The sequence below is a fragment of the Loxodonta africana genome, chromosome 15, assembly GCF_030014295.1.
Source record: "Loxodonta africana isolate mLoxAfr1 chromosome 15, mLoxAfr1.hap2, whole genome shotgun sequence".
NCBI lineage: Eukaryota > Metazoa > Chordata > Mammalia > Proboscidea > Elephantidae > Loxodonta > Loxodonta africana.
In genome coordinates this window covers 11468302-11495234 of record NC_087356.1, presented here as the reverse complement: position 1 = coordinate 11495234, position 26933 = coordinate 11468302, and the positions used below count along the sequence as shown (strand labels likewise).

General features: G+C 45.2%; 1 protein-coding gene across 14 annotated transcripts in view; it reads left to right on the top strand.

Moving 5' to 3' along the window:
• The window catches only part of UXS1 (UDP-glucuronate decarboxylase 1), a 110555-nt gene extending 84213 nt beyond the window's left edge, over positions 1 to 26342 (top strand). For 13 of the 14 annotated variants that reach the window (XM_003413615.3, XM_010593578.2, XM_023552630.2 and 10 more), the window contains 6 exons: positions 6581 to 6700; positions 16459 to 16502; positions 20218 to 20278; positions 22567 to 22624; positions 24075 to 24178; positions 25494 to 26342. In XM_003413615.3, coding sequence (XP_003413663.1) covers positions 6581 to 6700; positions 16459 to 16502; positions 20218 to 20278; positions 22567 to 22624; positions 24075 to 24178; positions 25494 to 25625 — 519 coding nt within the window. In that variant the 3' untranslated portion in view covers positions 25626 to 26342. The remainder of the gene's footprint in view (positions 1 to 6580; positions 6701 to 16458; positions 16503 to 20217; positions 20279 to 22566; positions 22625 to 24074; positions 24179 to 25493) is intronic. The other variant, XM_064268585.1, reaches the window with a different exon arrangement.
• The last annotated feature ends 591 nt before the right edge of the window (positions 26343 to 26933 follow it).

The following is a 26933-nucleotide window of genomic DNA, read 5'->3' as shown; positions in this document are numbered from 1 at the left end:
ACTTTGCATGGCCCGATGAACTTTCCCCCTGCCCAGCATACTGGTTTGATTATTGTAAATTTACCGAGATTTTTCTGACCTCTTCCTAGAATAAAGCTGTATTCATCGGCTTCTTATTCTTTCCTCGTCTTATCAATAAAATGAAAGTGGACACTTTTGAGTTATTCCATTTGAGATCAACACCAGTAGTCTCCATGCCCCCCCCCCGCCGCCCCCATATATTCTCTGCTTGTTCGGTAGAGAAAGGAGCTGATTTATTCCTGGACTTAGAATTAATAGCTCATATCTTAGTCCTCAGAAAGCATTATACTGTATTGCTAGGAGGAGTTAGCCAAATACAGCACTCTGGTTTCAAAAAGGTAACTGTCCGCTCATCCGTGTTCCCAGCCTGTTTCGTATCATAGCGCGCATAGCGACTGCCCCTGTTTGTCTAGCACACGGGGGAAGTAGATGAGGCTGCTTGTGGCCAGAGGTGGCTGGCTGGGTGGCTCCAGCCCCTGTGAGACCCAGTGTGGGTCCTTGGGACACTTAACACCTCATTCTGTTTAATGCACTGTAAACCCGTTGCCGTGGAGTCCATTCCAACTCATAGCAGCCCTACAGGACAGAGCAGAGCTGCCCCATAGGGTTTCCAAGGCTGTAATTTTTACGGAAACAGACTGTCACATCTTTCCCCAGTGGAGTGACTGGTGGGTTTGAACCACCGACCTTTCGGTGAGAAGTCAAGCACTTAACCACTGTGCCACCGGAACACCTCTTACCTTACTATCCAAAAACCAGTTCACAGAATAGAACTGCCCCATAGGGTTTCCAAGGAGCGGCTGGTGGATTCGAACTGCTGACCTTTTGGTTAGTAGCTGAGCTATTAACCACTACGCCATCAGAGCTCCTAACTCACTATAAAAACTAAAAAAAACAAACCCACTGCCATCGAGTAGATTCCAACTCATAACTCACTATACTGGTTGAGAAATTCTGTGTTAAATAAGCGCCATTAGCTAAGGAGTATCTATTAGGTTCCCAGAACTTGCTAGATCTAAGGTGGTAGAATTTGGGGGGGGTGGGGAATTAACCACTTTGACTAGTAGTGACAACAATCCAAGAAGTCAAAGCCATCTTCAAATTATTTAATTATTAATTTCACAGACTGCTTTTCATAGATAAAAAAGTTAAATGTTTTTTATCACAAATTCTGAATTGGTGGAATTTTGCTATGCACATGTGTGTTTTATGTGTTTTACCCATTACCCTATCAGCGATGGAAGGTGAGGACAGGTTGATGGTTAGGGCCTAGCTGGATTCAGTAAGATATTTTCAGTCTTTGTACTAAGAGAACCAAAAGTTGCTGTTAAGTGGACTCCCGCTCATGGCGACCCCATGTGTCAGAGTAGAACTGTGCTCCATAGGGTTTTCAACAGCCGATTTTTGGAAAGGAGATCACCAGGCCTTTCTTTCGAGGCACCTCGGGGTGGACTTGAACCACCAACCTTTCTATTAGCAGACAAGCACAGAAACTGTTTGCACCACCCAGGGGCTCCCATGACAACAGTAGCAACTAGTATTTATCACTGGGCCCCTGCTAAGAGTTATGCATGAATGAACTTAATTTATACAATACAGTCATGCGCTGTTTAACGTCCACTATGTGTTCTGTGATATAAGACATTATGTGATTTGGACATTGTGTGACGACCGTATTACAGGCAGTCCCCGAGTTATAAGCATCCGACTTACGGACAACTCGTACTGAAGAACACACTACCATAAAGCCTATCATATTAAAATTTCGAGTTAAATGCAATGGTTCATAATAACGAACACACACACTGCTCTGTGACACTCATGGAAGCATTGCTTGATTTGGAAGAGTTCCATATGCGTAGAAAGGCAATATAGATACTATATACTGAGACAAACATTTGACTAACTGATGCTAAATAAGAACCATATGTAGTTCCGACTTACTTAAAAAATCAGCTTAAAAGACTGACTTAGGAATGGATTTCGTTCATAACCCAGGGACTGCCTGTATATAAGAGACATGAGACACACGTGTTGCATGGGGGAAGCTGTTCCATTCTCCTGTTGGGACTTCTGAACTCTATTATAACCTCAGGAGCGAGCCCTGGTGGCACAGTGACTAAAGGGCTCGGCTGCTAACCAAAAGGTCAGCAGCTCAAACCCACCAGTGGCTCTGCAGGGGAAAGATGTGGCAGCCTGTTTCCATAAAGATTTCCAGCCTTGGAAACTTAATGGAGCAGTTCTACTCTGTCTTATAGGGTTGCTGTGAGTCGAAATCGACTTGACGACAATGGGTTTGGTTTTTGGTTTATTATAACCGTATGGAACCACAGACATATACGCAGACGGACATTTCCCAAACAGACATTATGCAGTGCATGGCTGCACTCGTATAAAGTAGGTACTCTTCCTCTCCCAGCTTTACTTGAGAACAGGAGAGGGTAAATGGTGTGCTTCACTAGTAAGTGGTGGAGCCAGAAGGTACACTGAGGCAGTGAGGAGCAAGAACCCGAGGTCCTCACACCACACCTTCGCACCTGCCCTGAGACACTCAGTAAGTGAACAGTGATAGGGTAATGGGTAAGCCATATAAAACACAGACCCGTTAAAAACCCGTTGCTATCAAGTCGACTATGACTCATACCGACCCTAAGGACAGAGTAGAACTGTCCCATATGGTTTCCAAAGAGCACCTGGTGGATTTGAACTGCCAACCTTTTGGTTAGCAGCCATAGCTCTTAACCACTATGCCAGCAGGGTTACTAAAACATGCATGGTAAAATTCTAGCAGTCCAGAATTTGTGATTAAAAAACATTTAACTTTTTTATCCACAAAAAGCAGCCTGTGAAATTAATAATTAAATAAGACAGTTTGAAGATGGCCTTTGTAGTTATACTAAGTATGCTTCTGATTACATATTTTAAAAATATGCTTTCCCTGATGACAGCTGTGATACTTGTTGTAGGAAAAGAAAAATAAGAAAACATACAGAGAAGAAAATAAACATCTGTAGTCCCACCACCTAGAGATGACCATTTTAAACAATGTTAGTGTGTATTTTTATTTTTCCAAGCTGTTTAACTAATTACCTATGTTGGGCTCTTAAGTCTTCAGTTTTTCACTAAGATAAATAGTGCTGCATTAATGTGGGCATGCCATAAATCTTTGTCCCTGTTTATTGCTCTTGTAGTGGAGTGGATTTCTAAAATGAGATGTTTTTGCTTTTAAATAGATTCTGTTTTAGATATAAAAGCTTTTACGTTTAGGTGACCTGTTAATGGACAGCACCGGGGTCTTGAATAGACAGGGCTGGAGAAACAGAGGGTCCTGACCCGGTGGGCTTGCCCCATGCACGCGCCCTGGGGTGTGTCTCATTCCCAGCACACAGCCAGAGATAGTGAAGTACAGGAAGTCCTTGAATCTGTTCTAATTTTTTTAAAAAATGGTTTACAAACACTGGTGCTACTTTTAGCCACAATTAGTAACAAGTTAGCTGCGACAACCTCACAACTAATGGTGACATGTCTTGGTACCCTTACTGAGAACCACCGACCTACATGCAAATTTAAGGCAAAAGAGGCTGAAAGGATCTTGTATAGCCATGGGCTAGCTTTAGTCAGTGGACAAGGGAAAGCAATGGGGCAGCAGTGGAGTAGCCCAAAGGTATGAGGAGCAGTGCCAGAAAGCACAGTAAGAAAAAGAGATGGACCAAACCTGAAACAATGGAAGAGTAGCAAGGTGATAGGAGGCTGTTGGGTGTGTTCATGTACGCACTCAATGATACAAAGGTTTTGACATTGTTTCTCCTTCCCTCCCTTATTCATTCTAGGACATGATATTTGGGCTTCTCCTATGGGAGCCCAGGTGGCACAGTGGTTAAGAGCTTAGCTGCTAACAAAAAAGTCAGCAGTTCAAATCCATCAGATGCTCCTTGGAAACCCTGTGGGGCAGCTCTACTCTGTCCTGTAGGGTTGCTATGAGTCAGAATCAACTCAAAGGCAACAGATTTGGTTTTGGTTTGGTCCTACCATGTGCCGGGTACCTTGCCAGCCTTTGGTGGGCCAGAATTTGAAGTTCTGTTCCACGTTTTTCGCCCTTTGGCTCAGGATTCTTCTATAGAATCTTTAATCAGAAAGTTCAGTAATGGTAGCTGGGCACCTTCCAGTTCTTCTGATCTCAGTGGGAAAGGAGGCTGTTGCTCATGGAGGCAACCAGACACACATTCGATAAAGTGCGTCTGCTTTGAGCATTGTGCTCTTTTAAAGAATTATTCATGTGAGATCAAATTGACAACAGCAATTCCAAGAGTTGGATGGGAAGCTTAGGGGGCAGTGAGTTTAAGATAATGGTGGTGGAATCATTTGGAAAAGGATAGCAAGAATGGTAGCACAACTTGAATCACTGTCCCTGATTGTATATGCAGAAATTGTTGAAATGGTGTCTCTCTGGCTCTGTATACTTACACACAAGCCAGAGCCCTGCCCTCCAGGGGCTCAGAGGCTAATTGGTGGCGGGAGCTTTGTACATCGTGTGAGGAGATGTTTTTTAAGTGGAGAGCTGAAGGCTGAGGAGGAGTGAGTGTGGGAAGGGTGCTGTAGGCAGAGGGGGTGGCAAGAGGGAGGCCAGAAGGAGTGACATGATGTTTGAGAAGCAGACAGAGGCCAGGGTGGCCTGCGCATGGTGAGCAAGGGCAGTGATGGGAAATGAGGGGGATGGGTGGGCAGGGCCTTATCGGATGTAGATATTTTCAGTCTTTGTACTACGATAGTTAAAGGGTTTTAAGCAGAGGATCAGAGGAACCCAATTAAATGTGTAGAAAATCACGCTGGCTCTTGTGTGTAGAGGTGAGATTGAAGGAAGAGGTGGAGAGCGCAGGCTTTGAGACTCTGACCAGAAGTGATGGCAGCTTGGACTCCGTGGTGGTGGCAAGGACGCAGTGGACTTTGGAGGCAGAATTAAGGAAGGCTAGTTTTTTAGAAGTGACAGACGGGGGGGCGGGGGGGAAGGGATTGTAGAAGGAGCCCTGGTGGTGCAGTGGTTAAGTGCTCAGCTGCTAATCACAAGGTTGGCAGTTCAAACCTATGAGCTGCTCCACAGAAGAGACATAGTGGTCTGCTTCTGTAAAGATTTACAGCCTTAAAAACCCTGTGGGGCTGCTGTCCTGTGTCCTTTAGGGTCACTATGAGTCAGAACCAACTTGATGGCAATGGGTTGGGGTTTTTTTAGTTTGAGATTCAGTGTAAGGGGCACATTGATGGTTAAGTGACAGAATTCTTGCCTTCCACACAGGAGACACGGGTTCGATTCCGGCCAGTGCACCTTATGCACAGCCACCACCTGTTTGTCCGTGGAGGCTTGTGTGTGGCTGTGATGCTAATTGAACAAATTTCAGTGGCACTCCCAGCGTAAGACACTAGGAAGAGAAGCGTGGCGGTCCACATCTGAAAATCTGCGAGTGAGAACCCTGAATCACAGAGGTCAGATCCACGACCATTCATAGGGATGGCGCAGGGCCGAGCAGCATTCCCTTGTACGTGGGCTTGCCACGAGTTGGGGGCCAACTTGATGGCGGCTAACCACCATAACAAGAAGATTCACTGTAGCTCTTTTAAGAACCTTTATTTTATGTCCCTTTTTTTCCAAGATACAGCACTCTCTTGTTTTTCTTCTTGTCTGCTGTCAAACATTCATTGACATTTAAATCTCTATTGAGTGATAAATTTGTACAACATATTATGTGAAAAAGATTATTAAAGAATATAGGTAGCATGATCCCATTTGGGAAAATAGATACTTACTGAAAATAAATTTATCTAAACACATTTTTTTCCCTTGCACTAGTCATGTCCAAAGTTTTCTGCCAGAATAGTAATGGCAGTGACCTTTCAGTAGTGAAATGTGGGACACCCTTTGCTGTCTTTGGTATAACCTTGTGGAGTCCCTGGGCGGTGGAAGCAGTTAGCTCTCAACTACAAGTCGCAAGGTTGGCAGTTCAGATCCACCCAGTGGCACTGCAGAAGAGAGGCCTGGTGATCTACTTCTGTAAGATTCCAAAACCCAAAACGAAAATCATTGGCGTTGCGTCATTTCCAACTCATAGCGACCCTATAGGACAAAGTAGACCTGCTCCGTAGGGTTTCCAAGGCTACATGTACTCTTTACTGGAGCAGACTGCCACGTCTTTCTCCCCCACCCCAGCAGCTGGTGAGTTAGAACCTCCAACGTTTCGGATAGCAGCTGAGCACTTTAACCACTGCGCCACCAGGGCACCTTTTCATAAGGTTGCAGGTGTTGAAAACCCCATGGAGTGCAGTTCTGCTCTGAAACACATGGGGTCCCCATGAGTTGGAATTGACTCGCCGGCAGCGGGCTATGTGGAGTCTGTAAATTTGTTTACAACGAGCTGTTATATAATCAGAACACCATGAAAACCCGCTTCCATTTCAGAATGAGACCAGGGTGCTTGCTGACACATTTTATGCACAGAGCACTGAAATGTAAAGAGCATAAATGCAGATGGTGAGGCGAACCCATTTTCCTTTTTCTTCTTTGTTTCAGGAAGGAGTTGAAGTGCGAGTGGCGAGAATATTCAACACCTTTGGGCCACGCATGCATATGAATGATGGGCGGGTTGTCAGCAACTTTATCCTGCAGGCCCTCCAGGGGGAGCCACTCACAGTAAGTACCTGCCTCAGGAGGCATGGTGTGTTTTCCTGGGTCCACTTTGCCCCCCAAATCTGGACTGAGCCTACCAATGATGAAAGATGAGAAACTCTTGATTCAGGGCACAGCATTTCCGAAGTTGGAATTTTGTACACATGTGTTTACACGTACGCCTCTACCCTTGGTTAACGTCCTCAGTGAAGGGAAGCTAAGTCAGGTGGGTAGAATTCAGGAGAGGTGTGTCTGCATCCTTCAGATGAGATGACTCGAGTCACCTTGCCTCTTCTGAGCCCAAAAATATCCTCAGACAGCTGCCTGCAGGTTTTGGCCACGTTACTGGTTCCTCAGGGTCTGTCTTCAGGAGCCTGCCCGCAAAGACCTTTCCCAACTCCCTCTTGGCATGTTGGCTGTAGCCAGGAGTGTATGTTTACTCAGCATCTCTCAGATTGCCAAGAAGCATCACCACGTCAGAGGAAAGAGGAGATGAGTTGGGTCAGGTCTCGGCACTTGGCAATGCCCATAAGCACTCCTTCCCTTGCCAGTTGTTCTCCACCCGGGGAAGCTTCTGGAGCCCAGTGCAGAGATTCTGATGCAGGTGCCTGGGGCCAGTGGTTCTGATGTGCACCAAGGACGTCTGCTGTGACGTGCTGATTCTGATCACCTGCCTTCAGACCTGCGCAGCTCCTGCCAGGCCCTCAGATACTGTCTGTGGGGCTACGAATGGTTGTTCATTCCACATACAGGCTCTGCTCCCCCTCTGGCTGTGGGACAAAGCAGGGCTCACTTCGCTCTGTTGGGGATGAGTGCCCTTGGTGTGCCCAGGGAGTGGGGATACTGATCACTTGTGGTTGGTTTTCTTCAGTTTTGCCGCATCCTCATTCTTTTCCTCCCCTCTCCTCTCCGTGTCTCTTTCCCCTTGTCTTTCCTAGTCCTCTTCCTACCTGTCTGCCTCAACTTCTTTGCTCTTTCAACCTGTAGCCTCCTAAAGCCCTATAAAGCTCGCTGTTTGGTGGGTATCCGGAGGTGAAAAACATTCTGCAGGTCCTGCAGAATGATTCGCTTATCATCTGAGCATATTCCAGGAAAAGAGAAAATTACATCTGTTTATCTCTGCTTATCTATCCGTTTATCTCTGTCTACCCATTTGGGGTCCCTGATTGGTACAAATGGTTAACGTGCTGCACAGCTGCTGTTTCGGTGAGAGAATTGAGTCCACCCAGAGGCACCTTGGAAGAAAGGCCTGGAGCTGTACTTCCAAAAAATGAGCCATTGAAAACCCTGTAGAACACAGTCCTGAGTCAAAATCAACTCAATGGGAAACTTTTTTTTAATCTACATTTTATCTATCATTTATCTATTTATCGTTTTCCTATCTTTTATCTAGATAAAGATGGTTTAGTGTGTGCCAGGCACTATTCTGTGCTCCTTACATTTATTAACTCATTTAATCATTTAATAAATCTATGGGTGTAGATAATATTACCTCATTTTCCAGATGTACATACTGAAGCACAGAGAGGTTAAGTAAATTATCCAAGCTGACACAGCCAAAAGGTGGTTGGCTTGGTTTTGAAGCCTGGGAGCCTCGCTCCAGAGCCCACAGCCTTGTTCACTGTTCTCTGTGGTGTTTATTGTTCTTGTATGTGTTAGCCACTCTGTCCACCTCTCCCCACTCCCCAGGGCAAGACACATTTTATAGGTGAGTTTTGCTTAACATATTACAGAGGGGATATGAATCCAGGCCCCAACTCTAGGTCTTCTGTGCCCCAAACTGGCTCTTCCTTTCCTTCAGATGCTTTGTTAACACACTTGGCTCCTCTCCTGTTCACACCCCACACATCTGATCCACCTGCAGACCCTAATCGCTTTGTTTTCTAAAGAGATCCAGAATCCAGCCCCTTATCACCACTGCCGCCCTGCTCCAAGCCTCTCTCAGTTTACCCCCACGGTATTCTGTGAAATTAGAGGGAGCAGTCCACAGAGCTCCCTCACTTCTGACACCGGTTGCAGGTTCAGGAGTAACCAAGGCCATCTGTAGGTTCAATAATTGAGTAGAAGGACTCAGAGAACTCACTGAAAGCTGTTACACTCACAGTTGTGGTTTATTACAGCCAAAGGATACGGGTTAAAATCAGCACAGGGAAGAGGCACACGGGCAGAGTCTAGGAGGGGCCCCACGAGCTTCCAGTCATCCTCTGCCCATGGAGTCACAGACCTGTTAACCCCTCCTGTCTGACAGTGAGGTGTGACAACATGCACAGAGTACTGCCAACCCAGGAAGCTCACCTGAACCTTGGTGTCCAAAGTTCTTTGGGGGCGGAATCACGTAAACGTGGTTGACCACTTGCATGGCTGACTTTAGCCTCTAGCCTCTCTGGAGGTAGAGCGGACACCGTGTGGCCCAAACCAGAATCGATCATAAATCAAAATGGCTCCGGGTAAGTAAAGATACTTTTCCTAGAGATCACCTTCCAGGCCACAGGAGCAAAGGCCAGACCTCTCTTTGGGTAAGAAGTTAATTCTTCACCTTCTCACTGGTGTGATTCTCTCTATTGAGCATATTCTAACCCAGCAGCCAGAGTGATTCTTATAAAAACAAGCCAAAATCTTGAATGGCTTTTCGTCTTATTCAGAGTGTAATTCACAGCCCTAACTCTCCCCTGGGTAACTCCCACCCCACCTACTCCTCAGACCCTTTCCATTCAGCACCGCGCCGTGCTTCCAGACTCTGTCAAGGCTTTGTTGTGGTTGTGGGTTGCTGCCGTCGAGCTGTCCCTGACTCATGGTGACCCCATGTACATGGGATCAAACCATTGTGACCCATAGGATTTTTATTTGCTGATTTTTCTGAAGTAGATCACCAAGCCTTTCTTTCTAGTGCTTTGTAGTCTGGATCAGTTCAACATCATAGCAAGGTGGAAGCCTCCACTGACAGATAGGTCAGCCGCACAGGCATTAGCTGGGAGTCGGACTTGGGTCTCCTGCGTGGAAAGTGAGAATTCTGCCACTGAATCACCTCTGCCCTCTCTCTGTCAGGGCTTACTTCCTCGCTTTTCTCAGGTCCCCGCTCTGTCGTCATCTCGTCGGGAGTCTTTCTTGACCATTCTGTATATGAGAGCACCACCATCACTCTTTCCCTCCTAATCATGCTTTTTATTATTTCCATTGTACTTATCACCAGCTGAAATACTCATTTTTCAATCCCCTAATCCTTGCTGGAGTGTAAGCTTTTGGACATCAGTAATTCTTGTATTCACTGCTCCCAGAATTGTGTCTGGGCCCAAAAGGTATGCAGTAAATGTTGGTTGAAGTAATGATTGGGTTTACGGGTGGCCACTCTCCTTTATGATGAGTGCAGATGACTCAGTGACTTGTGTTCAGAAAGCTAGCTCTTACTTAGGAGGTGAGATTTACTATCATTCCATGTTTCCCTCTTGCCTGCTTTTTGGGGGTTCCAAGGTTCTACAGAACCAAGACCGACCCCCCTCCTCAATCTAGTTGCTCTGTTGAGAGTTTTTCATCTTCAGTGATATCCCTGCTGCTTGTTCCAGCCACTGCACTCAGTAAGGCAACCTTATATCAGGGGATCAGAGCTGCTTTGTTTGTAAACTATTTAAAGCCTTCCAAGAAACAACTTCTTGATTTATTGCAGCCTCGGCAGCAGCCAGGGCTCCAGTGCTAGGTAGGAGAGCAAGTCCCCTGGCTTGCCACAAGAATAAATGTATTGTTGGCAGACAGTCATAATTTATGTGTTGACTTCATGCCGAGCAAGCGTCTGTGCCAATGATGGAACAAAAAAGATGGCTGGTGCCATCAGTGAGTACAGTAAGTTACAGAACGTGCCATAGTTTAGTCTTTTCTAGACTCCTCTGGTGGAAGGAGGGGCAAAACCATGGGAGGCTTTCCAGAATGTGTTTTCTTTTCCTTTTATCACACAGAATATTTCCCATCAGTAGCTTGATGAAACCGCTAACCTTTTAATCCTTTTCTGTCCCACTGAGTTACTGTTTCTTGTTTTTGTAAGCTTTTGCCAGATGGTTCTGTGGAGAAGTCTTGTGGGAAGGATCATTCTTCATGACTCTCTCAGCCCAGCCCACTTTGGAGAATACTTCGTTTATTAAGAAGGGAAATTAAGAAATATTTCTGTCCATCTTTTTCCCTTCCTGCTATTTTTCCAACATATAATTTCTAACACTAAAGATCTCTTTAACGGTCACTGGGAACAACTCAATATGCTAGCTTCCCTCTTCCAAGCTGGGTTAATGTAATCTATTACCTTCTAGCTACTTTTTTTCAGAAACCCTTTGTTATCTTATCCCTTGGCAAAGATAATTCTTTTGGCACATCTAAACGTCTTGAGTCCCTACCATAACAGATGCCCGTTATGATAACTCAGGGTATGTTCCTAGGCTCAGTAAGTCGTATTCTGTTTAAGTTGAATGAAATAGAAGCTCAAAAGATTTTTTGTTCTGCTTTAGTAGGCTTGGAAAATAGGTGAGTACGGTTCACATGAAGCTGGCTTAGTGTGTTTATTTTGAGATACAGTTCAGTTAGAATATACGCACACGCACACACACAGTATGGTTCAATTCTTTTTTTGCCACATTACTGTGATTTATTCCAGTTCATAGAGGAGAAAACAGCGTCATTGAAATGAGGTTGTCCAGGGACAGCCAGGATGTAGCAGAACTGGAATTTGAATCCAGGTCTGTCTCTTTTTGAAAATTTGCTTGCTGTTTTTCCAAAGACAAATTTTGGAGACACCATTCTTTTGAGACCAGTTCAACACTGGTATGATAGTTACCGTTCTTAGCAATACTGAGGCATCTGAAGTGGTTGCTACCACTGGGCCTTTATTCACGGAGAAACGCGATGGTGTCTTAGCCACACAAGACACAGCAGGAGAGCGATGTGGTGAACAGAGAGAGAGGTGGCCCGCGGCTCACCTGCGCTGTCAGCTGCCTGGCCACCACTTCCCCAGGCTCGCCTTGTTCCCTTCCCCTTCAGCAGTTTCTGACTCGCCCTGCTGTTTTGACCTGAACTTGGCCCCTAATTACCCCAGTCTCTAATGGTGAGTTTGACTCTTTTTCATACATCTCCTTGTATCTTTCCCAGTCTATGAAATGAAACACAAGGTTCTGAATTTCATTCTGCCTTATATTAGAAAGAAAATAAGGGGCACTGGGGGGCTATGCAGAGTGCCAGCTTTCAGCAGCCGGTCTCTGCATATTCATTTCCTGAGACTTTCTGCGTCCCTACTTTGTGCCAAGTTCTTAAATAGAACAGGGCCCTCTGCCCTTGAGTGCTTTATCATAACCTTCCCAATCCCCCCAGAACCACAGTTGCTGTCGAGTCATAGGGTGAGGGAAATAGAGGGTAAACACATAATTGCAGTGGTCCGAGAAACGACCTAAGAGGGGTTTGTGCAAGACTTCCAGGGGTGTGATAGCAGGAAGGGCTTTTAGGGGTGTGGCATACACATACACACCCTCTGGTGGTTTTTTACTTTTCTTTTTCACATTTAGCAACACAGCGAATATTAATACATGTGAATTATAAATTCTCGTATCATAAAATAATGTGTTAGTGGTATAACAAAAAAACCCATTGCTATCGAGTCAATTCTGACTCATTTCAACCCTATTGGACACAGTAGAACTGCCCCATAGGGTTTCCAAGGCTGTAACTTATGGAAGCAGACTGCCATATCTTCCTCCCACGGAGCTGTTGGTGGGTCCCAACCATGGCTGTTTCGGTTAGCAGCAGAGTGCTTTAACCGCTCTGCTACCAGCGCTCCTTGTTAGTGGTATACTCACTGCCAATGAGTCAATTTCAACTCATAATGACCCTGTAGGACAGAGTAGATCTGCCCCATAGAGTTTCTAAGGCTGTAAATCTTTCTCCCTCATGTTAGCAGCATGGGGAGGATTATTTAAACCAAAATCTAGATGAAAGATGTGATAGGCTATAGAAACTAAAACCCAGCATCACTTTCTAAGGATTCCAGGAAGGAAGAGTCCTTGGCACACAACTCCAGGGGCTCCGTTCCCATTGTGTCTTAGCTGAATTCACACCTGGAGCACATCTTCCTAGGCTACATCATGAGCAAAGCCGCTGGGAGCTGTGCAGTGGGGGTCCACACATTCCTGCCTCAGCCTCTCCCTATTGTCTCTTCCTGTGATGGGGACTTCCCTTTCCTCTTACCCAGTGGCCATAAGAACATCAAGTGGGACTTCAGTGAAAGTTAGCAAGTGGATGGCTGGAGGAGGGAGGCTGCCAGGGCCCTTGTCAGCAGGCCTCAGGGGAGCAGGTTGTGCTCCCTTGCACAAGTGTGGTGCCTGCAGTAGAGCTCCCAGCTCCCCAAGCCTTGAGATGGCCAAGGAGGTGCCAGCGTGGCTGGTGCATCATTGGGGAGGAGTGCCCTGGAGTCAGGTGGGAGAGGCTTGCCTGCCTTTCACTCTCAGAAGACACCTGGCCTCCTGGTTGTGCCTGTCCCTGAGGAAGGAACTGTGAACAAGGCAGTACACACCAAACTGTGGGTTATTTCAGTCTTTAGTAGCCTTTTTGCACTTCCCAGCTTGTAGCTCTAAACCCCTGCCTTAGTCATCTGGTGCTGCTGTAACAAATACTACAAGTAGATGGGTTTGACAAAGAAAAATTTATTGTCTCACAGTCTAGTAGGCTACAAGTCCAAATTTCGGGCGCCAGTTCCACGGGAAGGCATTCTCTCTCTGACGGCTCTGGGGGAAGGTCCTTGTTATCAATCTTCCCCCGTCCAGGAGCTTCTCAGCACAGGGACTCAGAGGCCAAAGGACACACTGTTCTACTGGCTCGTGTTTTTTGGTGGTATGAGGTCCCCATGTCTCTCTGCTTGCTTCTCTTTTATATCTCAAAAGAGATTGAGACACAACTTAATCTTGTAGATTGAGCCCTGCCTCATTAACATAACTGCCTCTACTCCTGCCTCATTAATGTCATAGAGGTAGGATTTACAACACATAGGAAATCCCATCAGATGACAAAGTGGTGGACAGTCACACAATCCTGGGAATTATGGCCTAGCCAAGTTGACACATTTCGGGGAGGGGGAGACACAATTCAATCCGTGACAACCTCCCTTTGGAATCAGGTGAAATTCAAGCTCCTGAGTGTGTGCATTACAATTACTGTTTTCCATTTCATTGAGCAAGTGTTTGCCATGATTCTTGGCAGTTCTGCTTAACCATCCCAGCCGGTCCCCTGGGTCGTGTTCCTTCCAGCACTAGGAGATCGGCAGGTTCGGTTGGCACCACAGGCTGGTTCTGGCTTTTCTTGTGTGGACTCAGCTCTGTGAAGTGGTGCATGACTGGGACATGCCAACTGTGAGGGGTCTTGCTGAGCCTTATATTGAACCAAAGACCAAGCCTTGAACAGGGTTGTTGAACACCATTGCCACCCTGTACATGCATTGGGTTTTCTGTGAATGTTCTAGAACATACCAGCAGACCTGGGGACCCATTATTGCCAGTTGGCCCTGACCAAGCATGGGTGGAAGATGCAAAGAAGTAGAGGGAGGTGTCTGCACACCTTCAGCATTGACCAGGCAAACCCAAGAATGACAGGTATATATGCAGATGAACAGAAGGATAGCAGCACACCACAGACCTACCCACTAAGAATCTCCATAATTTGAGTAAAGGGGTCCTGCCCAAGTCCAATACCCTGGTGATAGCAAGCTTGGAGAATAGCCAGTGCCAGCTTGAGAGCCAGACTTGGAAAGTAGAACTACTGACAGTTCTGTGGTTACGGGTGCAGCGCGCAGGGAAGAGAATACTAACTTCAGGTCAGGTTCAGTTCCACTCTGTGGGGTGCAAGCCACTCAAGCACTGACCTTCAGTGGCCACATCTCTAAAATAAAATTGTTATTAAAAAGTAAAATAAGAAAAGATAGACCTAAAATAAAAAAAAGAAGAGAAGGATCTCTAGGACACCACCACTGTGGAGAGTGGATTCCTAGAATGATGGGGCTGGCCGTGTGGTGACGAATGAGCCTTCTCTCCTGTTTAATCAGACCCACTGCCTTCTTTCTGCCCTGCCCGAGTGTATCATCAGCTTCAGGGAGGCCGAAGAGTCAGATTCAGGTAGGACTGTCAGGGAAGTGCCGCCTGCGTCTAAGAGGCCCCCCCTACGTTTTGCCTCCGTCTTCCTTTACTGAGACTTGCTGCCGCAGTTTCTGTGTCTTACAGACAGAAACCACCATCAATCTCTATTCCCCAGCCTTTTCTCACTGTGGCCTTACCCCTAAGGACATAACCTAAATAAATACCACTGGTTTACCTGTAAAATTGGCATATAGAAGTGATTATGAAGATGGCAGACACAGCCTTTTAAGCCTTTGGCTGTTGGCAGGGGGCAGCATTCGGGATGTGTGAGGCACGCTCCCCTTCCCCTTGCCTTCTCAAATCTGGTGGGATGCACTCCTTGGAAGCGGAAGCCATGTTGAGAAGCGGTGGTGTCTGAAGCTGACCACCAACTCATCTTTGCTGGCAGGTGGCAGGTGGGAGGAGGGTCCAGAACTGTTACAGTCAGGCTTGGAAAGCAGTCCCTCTTCCAGCTGCCTTCTCTCCATCCCAAGCAAGCAAGAAAAAACTCTGTGTGTATGTCGACTGTCTGTGACTATAAGGTTAGCAGTCTCAGAGGACTCTTCCGTGGTGTAAACTACAGAATCCACAAGGTATCATTCAGGCACTGTGCTGGGCACCGGTACTGCCGAGATGAGTGAGACACAATGAGCTGGAGCTCGGGGGGAGACGGGCATGCCTAGTGTAGGGCAGAAGATGAGCAAAGGACTTCAGAGCACCAAGGACGGCAGTTCTTGCCTCCTGGGGAATCAGGAAGCTTCACAGGAGGTGGCATTTGAGCTGGTCCTTGAAAGATGAGCATTTTGCCAGGAGGAAACGTAGATGAACGGACTTAGACTAGGCAGAAGAAAGAGCGTGAGTGAAGGCATGGAGGTGAAGGCACAAAATAGACGGTGTTGCCATGCCCTCCTTCCTGTCGCCTCTTTATTTTAGAGCCAAAGTCTCCTGTGGTGGTTCTCAATGTTGGCTGCACCTAGAGTCACCTGGGGAGCTAGATTTAAAATTGGGGAGAGAAATGCCTGGGCCGCCATCCCCAGAGATTCTGTAGAATTGTCTAGAGCTGAGCACCCAGCTAGTTCTCATGGGCAGCCAGGGTTGAGAATACCTGGTTAAGTGCACTGGTTACTGTTTGTCTATGTCTGTTAGAAATCCTGGTGGTGTAGTGGTTAAGTGCTACGGCTGCTAACCAGAGGTCAGCAGTTCAAATCTGCCACGTGCTCCTTGAAAGCTTTATGGGGCAGTTCTACTCTGTCCTGTAGGGGTGCTATGAGTCAGAATCGACTCAACAGCAGCGGGTGGGTATGAGTTTGTCACCCTAACTAGACTGAAATCACAGTCTCTAGAACCCGGTGTAATGCCTGGGACATTATAAAATTCGAATAGAATCCGATTCTTGTGGATAGCGTTTTTTGAGGTAGAACTCTGCCTACATACCCGTTTCTTAGGTCTTTCTGCCACCTTCTGACTCTCAGGGCATAATCTTAAAACACCAAATGTGAGCTGTGGGTCAGGATCCTTCAAGTCAGCATGGGCACTCCTCTGGGTATCAATTTTGAGGTCAGTCTGTCCCCCAGGCATTTTAAGAAGCCGTTTTCTGGTAATGGTGCTTTTTTTTTTTTTTTTCAGGAGGCCTAACTTTTCATTTCCTTCTAGGTGTATGGATCGGGATCTCAGACGAGGGCATTCCAGTACGTGAGGTAAGACATGTTTGCCCTGTCTGTGTGGCATGAAGCGCACCCTGGCGGGATGTTAGCTTAGCTGGAGCAACGATTCGGAGACAGAAGTCCGTAGACCTGACAGTCCAATGTCTGTTTTATCAGTTAATTGGCTATTTTTTTGACAAGTAATTTGGTTCGGTTGAAAGTTCATTTTAATCTTGAGATGGGAAAGCTCTTGCAGTTCTCTATTTAACAGTGAATTTTACATTTATATCCGTATCCTAAAGCTTGCTTTGTTTTAGCAGTCCATGGGCCAATGTCCAGTGACTCAGGCTTATCTTTTACTGCCACCTAGTGTTTCTTAGGTGAATATGCTCAGCTCTGAAGGTGACTTGAGTGATTTTAGTACAAGCAGATTGGAGGGAGAGATGACCTTAAGTATCCACCAAACTTAGAAATCATGAAATCTGACTCATTTTAAAACATGGCTTTCTGGGGTGGGTGAGATAAGGTAGAATGCGAAGTTGTCAAGCTTTGTACTGGAACTAAATGCAGATAAAAACATATTTGAAGAACTTTTAAAGTTTGACGATTTTTATTGTTCTCTTGTAACTACTTATAACTAACATTTTGTTGGTCAATTCAATTGGGAACTAAATTTAAAATGCAGTTTGGGTTCTGAGAGATGTATCGTATAAACAATCGCGTATACCAAAGTTGGCGCGGTGGTTAAGAGCTTGGCTGCTAACCAAAAGGTCGGCAGTTCGAATCCACCAGCTGCTCCTTGGAAACCCTATGGGGCAGTTATACTCTGTCCTATAGAGTCGCTATGAGTTGGAATCCACTCGACGGCAACTGGTTTTTATTCCTGTACTGAGACCATATTAATTGGACTTCCGTGTATTGAGTTCTATCTTTTCATAATAATATGCTTTCATATACCCTGCTTCACCCACCCAAAATCTGTGTACTTTTTTCAGGCAGCCTTGCAGTCTTCAGTTACATCGAGTTGACTTGAACTACCTTATCAATGCCCCCCCAGATTTCTCTAGTTTTAACACCACCAACATACTAACGAGAATTTGTGCAACAAAAGGGAAGCTCATTTGAGCCAATTCTGATTATTCTTATTTCAAAGGCATCAAATATGATTTTTTTTTTTTAATAGCTTCAGAGACTTTTTTGTGCTGGTGCTTAAAATATTTTCAAGCTTCAGCCCCTGAGGGAGCAGGAAAGCAGTGGGATGCAGACCCCAAATTCTTGTAAAAAGACCAGACTTAATGGTCCAACTGAGACTAGAAGGACCCCAGAGGTTATGGTCCCCAGACCTTCTGTTAGCCCAAGACAGGAACCATTCCCAAAGCCAACTCTTCAGACAGGGATTGGACTGGACTATGGGATAGAAAATGATACTGGTGAAGAGTGAGCTCCTTGGATCAAGTAGACACATGAGCCTATGTGGGTAGCTCCTGTCTGGAGAAGAGATGAGAGGGCAGAGGGGGTCAGAAGCTGGCCGAATAGATACGAAAATAGAGAGTGGAGGGAAGGAGTGTGCTATCTCATTAGAGGGAGAGCAACTAGGAGTATATAGCAAGGCGTATGTGAGTTTTTGTATGAGAGACTGACTTGGTTGGTAAACTTTCACTTAAAGCACAATAAAAAAATATATATGTATATATATTTTTTCAAGCTTCAGTGATATATTTGTCAAGTGCTCTCCCAGCTCAGTCCGTGGTGCCTGGCTTGCGCTTAGCGGGTACCGTTCACAGGCACAGGTACCAACACAAACATAAAAACGAGCCACCTGGAAAGAGAGCGTACTTAAGTAGTTACACTAGAAATGTTGTTGATAATGCTCTTCAAGAATCCTTTTTCCTATAAATACAATAACATGATTTATTCTCCCACACTGATTATATTCTCAGGTTTCAGGTGAGTGAAATCTGAAATAATGAGGCTTCAATATCTTACCAAACTTGGCACGGATTTTCCCAGCATATAGCTCTAGTTGGTCAAGGGTTAACTGAGATAATTAACTTACCAACATTTTGCTGTTTTTAATAGCCCTGTGTTTTTAGAAACTGAGGCTTTTTTTAGTTCACTGCAAATGCACAAATATGTGAGAATTTGCAGTTGCCAACTACAAAATGATGAGTTTCTGAACCCCATGCTTGCCTTGCTAAGGCGTTTCCGGATTCTGAGGTCTTGGTGATCATATGCGTTGACATTTTGGCATGGTGCTGTATGGTATTTTCATGGTCAGGTTATGTCTTCATTTGCATAAGAAAGGCGCGCTGTGGTTTTTGAAAAAGTCACTTTGTCAAAATGACACTTTTCAAGAGCTTCAGGTGAAATGAGTGTGATCTATACAATTTTGACCTTAAAAGTTGCCAGTGGATTATATAGAAGATGCCTGGCCTGCCCGCTCTTTCCTCCCCCAGTGCAAATGACTGCATGAGAATCTGTCATTTTCCAGTTTAACGTTGAATCCCCCTAGTTTCAATATTAAAAAATGTTGAGAATGCTACTGAATGGCAGCTTTTAATGTCTCTTTATGAATAATGCACAGACACATGCCATAAAAGAAGGTATTGTGGCATAACGATCACTGCCGTGGTGATGAAGTGACTTTTTGCCATTTCCAGGAGAGAGAGACCATCAAAGGCCAGCAGGTGTTTGCATTTGTGCTTGACTGTGAGAACACTGTGAGCATGTTTATATAAAGGACCCATTGGTCAGCAGTGACAAGGCAAAAATAATTTGTTTACTAAATACCCCTCCAAAAGTTTTTGTTTTTTTTTTTTAATTAGAACAAAAGCAAAAACCACCTCAGATTGTCTTTTGGAAGTTGATTATAACCCACGATAACCTGCTCCTCTTTTTAACGGTGGTTGGAGGAGGAGGGAGACATTTTAAAACATATTTCATTTGGATCACCAGGACAGAAATTTAAAAAGACTTCTCAGAAATAGAGCTGATTAAAATAGAGAAAGCGTTTGTGTGTAACAGTGAGGTGTCATTTTTACGAAGTAACTTTTTTTTAACAGAGCCACACTTTAAAGCTTCTGAAAATAAGCATCCAACCTTGGTAAGCGAACATCTGCTTACTTCTCTTCACCCTCATGGCCAAGTCAGTCACAACCCATTGGAATCATCCAGCTGTCCCTGACCGCTTCACATGAGGAGTTTTAGGGGTGGGGGTGTGAATCGAAGGTTGGGGTGAGGAGTTTATTTCAACAATCAGTGTTGGTGGCTTTATTTGTGGTTTGCCAGTTTGGAGTTACATACTGAAGTTCTTTCATCTCAGTGGATCTTATTATTTTTTAATCATCTGTTTTCATGTAGGCCGGGCATGTGGACTTTCATCAGAAATGTGTGTAAAGACCCCTCTTTCTTCTCTGTATGCATATGTTACTTTTTTTTTTTTTTGTATCTTAATTGTTAAGATATCTCAGAAATATACAGAAATTGAGAAATCAAACCCTGTCCCTCACCTCCAGCCTTGTTTCATCTCCACCTTTACCCACTGAAAGCAAATTCCAGGCGTCATGTCATTTCATCCATAAACGCTTCGGCATTATAAGCACCCTGTTAACTTGTAGGATTTTACGTTGACATTCAGCTCTATAATTTGGGTTTCCCGTTTTGTTTTGTTGTGGGAGAGTGGATAAGTTACCGGTGGCTTGTATGTAGTGCCCAGCGCGAGCATGTGTTAAGCAGACAGCACTCGAGCTGGCCTTTCCTTCCTTTCCAGTGACCTTGTGAATGGGCTGGTGGCTCTGATGAACAGCAATGTCAGCAGCCCTGTCAACCTGGTGAGTACTGCCTCCTCTCCCTCTCTCCAGAACAGGTGAGTGTTTGCTCCCTCTGTGAAAGCATGGCAAGCACTGTTAGCACATGCGTATTTGTTGCTTGCTGAATACTAGAGAAAACAAAAACAGAGCGTGTACAAAAAAATAAAATGTCTGCAAGACGTTAGTGAGAAACGTCATCAACACTAAGCTAACTCCCTCCTCCACCTGAAGGGTCTAAAAGTTGATAAAGCCCGTTAGCGGTAGCAGGTGGACATTTTTTGCGAGCATTCATTCTCTTGATATTATTTAACGTGCAGGCAAGCTTTGTAAGACTTGATTAAATGAGCTTTTAGAAGACAGGTGTGGTTAAGAGAGGATATTTTCTAGTTACTGACTGCATCTGTCACTCAGCTGTACAAATTACATTCATCATCACCATTGCTTTCTGTAGCCATAGAACTTACATGTTGGAAGTGATCCTAAAGGTGTTTTACCCAGTCTCTCAACCAGCCTGGAACACTTTCAGTGTGGTGAACCTGCTTCTCAAAGCACTTGATTCCATCTTTGGTCAGTTCTGACTGATAGAAAGTTCTTCCTTATGGTGAACTAAAATCTTGCTCTCTGCACATGCTCCTCGTTGGCCTTATTTCTCCCTCTGGGGCGCCACTGGGATCTAGTCTGATGTTTCTGTGATGCGATAGCTTTCCAAGAATTTGAAGGGCACAGTGATATCCACCCAAATCTTCTGTCTTGAGCTCCTTTAGCCAGGAATCATATCATGCTGGGGTTCCCTTGCCCTCTTGGCCACTGTCTTCTGAGTAGCTTTATTCTGTCTCTTAAAATACGAGGTGTCCAGTGTATACTGTTCACTATACTGGATATTCTACTTCTGTCGATGGCAACCAACACAAGAGCCCATTAGCTCTATAGGGAGCCTCCTTAGCACTGCCTCACCTTAAGGTAATTGGTGACTAAGCCTTGAAGTCTGTTTCAGGGGCTTCGTCTCAACCACCTCTACTATTCCTGATGTTTTAAGGTTCGCAGGTTCACAGGTGTGGACTTGTCTGCTTTTTTCTTTGTGACCAGTAATCTTAAGCACATTCGATACCATTTATTTATTGGTGTGAAACTCTTACCTAGTAGGCAGACGAGGATCCTGGAGCGGTCCTTCCCTAATGAGAGCATGGATGGGTTCGTGGCCCCACAGGTGGCTGCACGCATAAGCCCAGTACAGCTTTGATGGACTTTTAAACAAAACTTGTTTTTAGATGTACATTCAAAGATGTGGTGAAACCCATCTGAAATTGTGCTCTACAGATAAGTAAGCAAACACAAGTAAGCCCATGCGTGCCTTGTTTTCTGTAAGTCCGTGTGTACCTGGCTTACTGGTTCACCTGCCCCCTGTTTATGGCGACCTTATACAAAACCTTGCCAGGTTCTGCACCATCTTCATGGTCGTTGGTATGTTTGAGTCCATTGGTGCAGCCATCACATTGGTCCATCTCACTGAGGGTTCCCTCACCGTTGCTGGCCCTCCCCTTTACAAACATGCTGTTCTCTAGTAATTGGTGCCTCCTGATGATGTGCCCAGAGTAAGCAAGGCAAAGTCTCAGACAGTATCTTGTGATCTGTAGGGTTTTCATTGGCCAATTTTCAGAAGATCACCAGGCCTTTCTTCCTAGTCTCTTAGTCTGGAAGCTCCACTGAAACCAGGCCACCACAGTACAGCAGACTGATGGGTGGTGGCCCAACGAAAGTAAGCTTGCTTTATAAAATGCGTCAAGTATGCATCTCCGGCTTACCCAGAACACCCCTTGTTAGTGCATTTCATTTCCGTAATGGCTTTCATGTGCAAGTTTTGCAAGTTTCCATTAACATGACTTGTTAACACAGTACACCGAGAAGGAAACACATTTCTTAGGAGAGCAAATTTTGCATACCCAAGCTTTCGTGCAAGTGCCACTCAACATTAGAGTTACATTAAATACAGGAATTGTCCTGATAATTAAAACAGATATTATTATATCATTAGATATTAACTTGTCAGAAGGATGTTCTTGCAAAATGACATTAGTCAAAAGGTCAAAGGTAAAGATAGGTACGTTAGGCACTTTGCCAAATTGAATAAACATCATCCTAAAGAGTTCAGAGCACCATGAAACGTGCAGCTCAAATGAAACTATGTAGGGAGGCAGGAGAGTCTGGTGACCTTTTAAGATGTCAGAGTCAGCCCACAAACATCTGCGAAGACGCGAATGTGGTGGTGGTTGTTTTAATTACATGTATAATCAGGAACGTTTCTTCCTTAGGGGAACCCAGAAGAACATACGATCCTAGAATTTGCTCAGTTAATTAAAAACCTTGTTGGTAAGTAGGCTAAATCACTTCATGAGTGAATCCAGCATGCACTTACCCTATCAGTTGATAACACCTTGACTAGAAAATGTGTAATTAATGCAAGCTAATTGAATTGGATAAAAGCAGAACTCTTTATCAGGGACATTTCATTGTTTTCTGATTCTTTAAGTAACGGAAAGATAATGACGATGGGGGATTGGTTTTTGTTCACGACTGTAATTGCAGACCTGTGCAGAGTGGTCAGAGGAGCTTCGTTCCTCATGTTGGAGATGTGGCAGCGTTAGATCATTCTGCCTGTGTGCAGATGGTTTGATTTCCAAACACTGCCTTGTTTGCTTGGTATGTGAATGCTGGGAATAGAATTTCAGAGAGCAAGAGTGAGTGATACCACCTCAGTCCCCAGAGTGAGGCCCAGAGACCAGCAGCATCACCTGGGAGCAGCTTGGAAAGGCAGGATCTCGGTCACCACCCAGGCCTGTAGAATCAGAATCTGCACTTTGTCCAGATCCTCACATGGTCCATGTGCACGTTAATTACCATTTGAGAAGGCTAATCTGAAACAGAAGAAGAACACAGAATACCCACCACGTGTACAGCAAACCTTCCCAGACCACAGGGGCTTAAAGCAAAATCATTTTATGTGCTCAAGATTCTGTGATCAGGGCTGGCTGCCTCAGCTGGGGGTTTCTTCTGCAGGTCTTGCTGATGGTCCCTGGTGTGGATTTATTCACCTGGCAGGCCAGCCGTGGGCTCAGCTAGGTTTCTGGAGGAGTGGGCATCTCTCTGTCTTTGTCCAGGTGGTCTTTCCAGCAGAGTAGCTGGATATCTTACATGACGGCTCAGGGCTCGCAAGGCCAAGTCTTACAAGATGTAGGCCTGGGACTGGTACAGGGTGATTTCCACAGCATTCTGTTGATAAACAAGTTAAAGATCAGCCCAGATTCCAGGGGAAGGGACTCCACAGAGCGGGAACACCAGGAGGTGTGGCTCTTGGGGGCTGTCGGTGTCACAGACGACTACACGCCACATTTGGCCATCTCATTGACTTTGGAATTGTCCCCCATGGGCACTTAATGCATTTGTTAGCTGTTGGTAGATGTGGTGGTATGAGACAGGTCCTCTCATTTTACCGGAAGATAAACCCAGGCCTCTAGAGGCAGAATCATTGCCTCCCTACTCAGCAAGCTCTCATGGAGCTAGACATCAACCTGGGTCACCTGCACCCCACTGAGACTCAGCCATGGTCATTACAGACGCGCTCCCTGGACTTCTAAGGAGAGCAGTCCCTTACGTTGCTAAGTGGCTTCACGAGAGACACATATAGGTCATCTGCCCCCTTAGTTCACTCCACAGATGAGATGGTAATTTTGCTGACAGATGGGAACAGTTTATACCCCAAATGGTTTGTGATGTCTCTCACTGTTTGTTGTTTTGTTTTTGTATTTTAAAAACAACTCAGGTAGTGGGAGTGAAATTCAGTTTCTCTCTGAAGCCCAGGATGACCCACAGAAAAGAAAACCAGACATCAGGAAAGCAAAGCTGATGCTGGGGTGGGAGCCTGTGGTAAGTGTGGCTGAGTCACTGCTGCCTGTGGACAGTTGTCTCTCCCTATCTCACATTCTGGGTCCTTGTGGAGAGCCCCCTGTGGAGTGAGTTGGGCTCAGGCGTTTGGGGCTGACAGAGTTTTCTCCATGCCATTAAGTGGTTTTTCGTGTATCATTTGTCTCTTGTTCTCTGTTACTGGGGAAATGGCTTTGGCCCGTTATGGGCTCTGTTTTAATGAAATCACACATGCATGGCTCAACCGGTGACATCAGGGTCAAGGGCAACGTGCATTCAGAGCCTCTGTTCACTGTTGGACCTGCCTGTCCCCAGACAGCCTACAATGTCCTTGGCCGGGCAAGGGCAGATGGAGTGATTGCATGAAGGAGGGCTGGCAAGTTCCCAGAATTTCCCAAGACACTTCAGTTCTCACGCTTTACAGCCTTAGTGAGTCTCCCAGGTGGAGCACCATGTTGAATGTGAGGGAGACTCAAGAGCCAGGAGAAAACTGAACCATCCTTCCTGTCTTCCTATTGCTCTTAAGAAAAATCAAACCCAGTGCCATGGCCTACAAGATGCTGAGAGGTGTGACTGCTTCTCCCTCTCCCCCTGCCACTGACCTGCTTCCTGCTCCATCAGCCCACCTCGCCCCCTGCTTTCTGCTCCGCCAGCCCACCTCGCCCCCTGCTTCCTGCTCCGTCAGCCCACCTCGCCCCCTGCTTTCTGCTCCGCCAGCCCACCTCGCCCCCTGCTTCCTGCTCCGTCAGCCCACCTCACCCCTTCCCCCCGCAGGGTGTTTGTACTGAGTTTTTCAGACAGCATGGGTCTTTCCCGTGTCTGCTTCCTTCTATGCCTAGTCTGCTCTTTTATGTCTCAAAAGGGATTGGTATAGGACACACCGTACCCTGGCAGCCCTCATTAACATAGCAAAGAAAACCCTATACCCAAATGGGATTACATCCATAGGTATACCAAAAAACTCAAACCTGCTGCTGTCAAGTCGATTCCGACTCATACTAACTCTATGAGTATAAACCTAAAACCAAACCCATTGCTGTCGAGTTGATTCCAACTCATAGCGACCCTATAGGACAGAGTAGAACTGCCCCATAGGGTTTCCAAGGAGCAGCTGGTGGATTTGAACTGCCCACCTTCTGGTTAGCAGCCGAGTTCTTAAGTGCTGTGCCACCAGGGGTTAGGATTTACAACACATTTTTGAGGGACACAATTCTGTCTCTAATAATTTCCTTCTGTAGTGAAGCTCCAAGGGCAGTCTGTTAGAAAGACCTTCTGTTACCACGACCTTGTCTCTCATTCTCACTTTCTTTTTAAACAGGTCCCACTGGAAGAAGGTTTAAATAAAGCAATTCACTACTTCCGCAAAGAACTTGAGTACCAGGCAAATAATCAATACATCCCCAAACCCAAACCTGCAAGAATAAAAAAAGGACGGACACGCCATAACTGAACACCTCAGTCCCTGGGACAGGAGGCTCCCTGATTACACTTGATGGGATGTATTTTTGTTTGTTTTCCTTTTTATGTTTTTATTTTTGAAGAAGAAGAAGACTTAAACAGGTGTCATGAAGAACGAACTGGAATTTCATTCTGAAGCTTGCTTTAAAGAAATGGATGTGCCTAAAAACTCCCCTCAAAAAACTGCAGATTTTGCCTTGCACTTTTTAAAATCTCTCTTTTTATGTCAAATAGGATAGATGCATCTTTGCGTATTTTCAAGTTTTTTATCTTGCCGTGAGAGCATATGTCGTGACTGTCATTGACAGTTTTATTTACTGGTTTCTTTGTGAAGCTGAAAAAGAACATTAAATGGGATGAAAAAATGCCAATTTTATTTATAAACGTGGGTCCCTATAAATGAGCGTTACACTATGCATAAAGAAAAGAAAAAACTCGCAGTGTGGTCAGGTGGGCGGCGCACCAGCGTCTGTTGTTCAGGCCGATGAAAGAATTCTGTTTGAGAGCTTTGTTTCTTTCAATTCAGAATTTTTCCAAGGTCTAGTTTTTAGTTGCACACTTGACTTTGAAATACTGCTGTTGGTTATCATGATTAAGGACATTTGGAATCACTACTGTGTCGTGCTGCGTGTTCTGGGGGAAAAAAAGTTAACGTATTTCCTGGTTAACAGTGGTTGAATATGCTATTTTAATAAAATATTGAAACTTACCAGTTATGGACTATTAGTTTTTAAAGGTTGGTTTTCTGCTCTGCTTGGTGCATCGTTGGCTTCCTGAGAAAAATACTGGAGAATTTAGTTTCAAAGAAAGTTCTGAAAGCATCCGGGGGGAAAAAAAAAACCCTGCTGTCATCCAGTCAATTGCGACTCATATATCGACCCTATAGACAGAATAGAACTGCCCCATAGGGTTTTCAAGGAGCGGCTGGTGGATTTGAACTACCAACCTTTTGGTTAGCAGCCAAGCTCTTAACCACTTCTCCCCGAAGGCATCCAAGTTCATAAAATAGGCAATTTGACGTGTGGCACTTTAAAGCTCTTGCATGTGACTTGGGCCAGATCTGTACATGTCATATTAATTGCTGTGTGAAGGAGTTTTGAGATCTTCAGGGTTAGAAACGTATTGAGTCCTTCACTGGCAACGAAGACCAGATGGAGAACAACTGTCATTTGGCTTATGTAGAATGATTTGTGAACCAGGCTTATTGGGAGGAAATTTTGAGAGCTTTCATTTTAATTAACTCCTTCAAGGCTTTATATTAGAATTACATCTTTCTTTTTCTAATAAATGAGAGAATGAC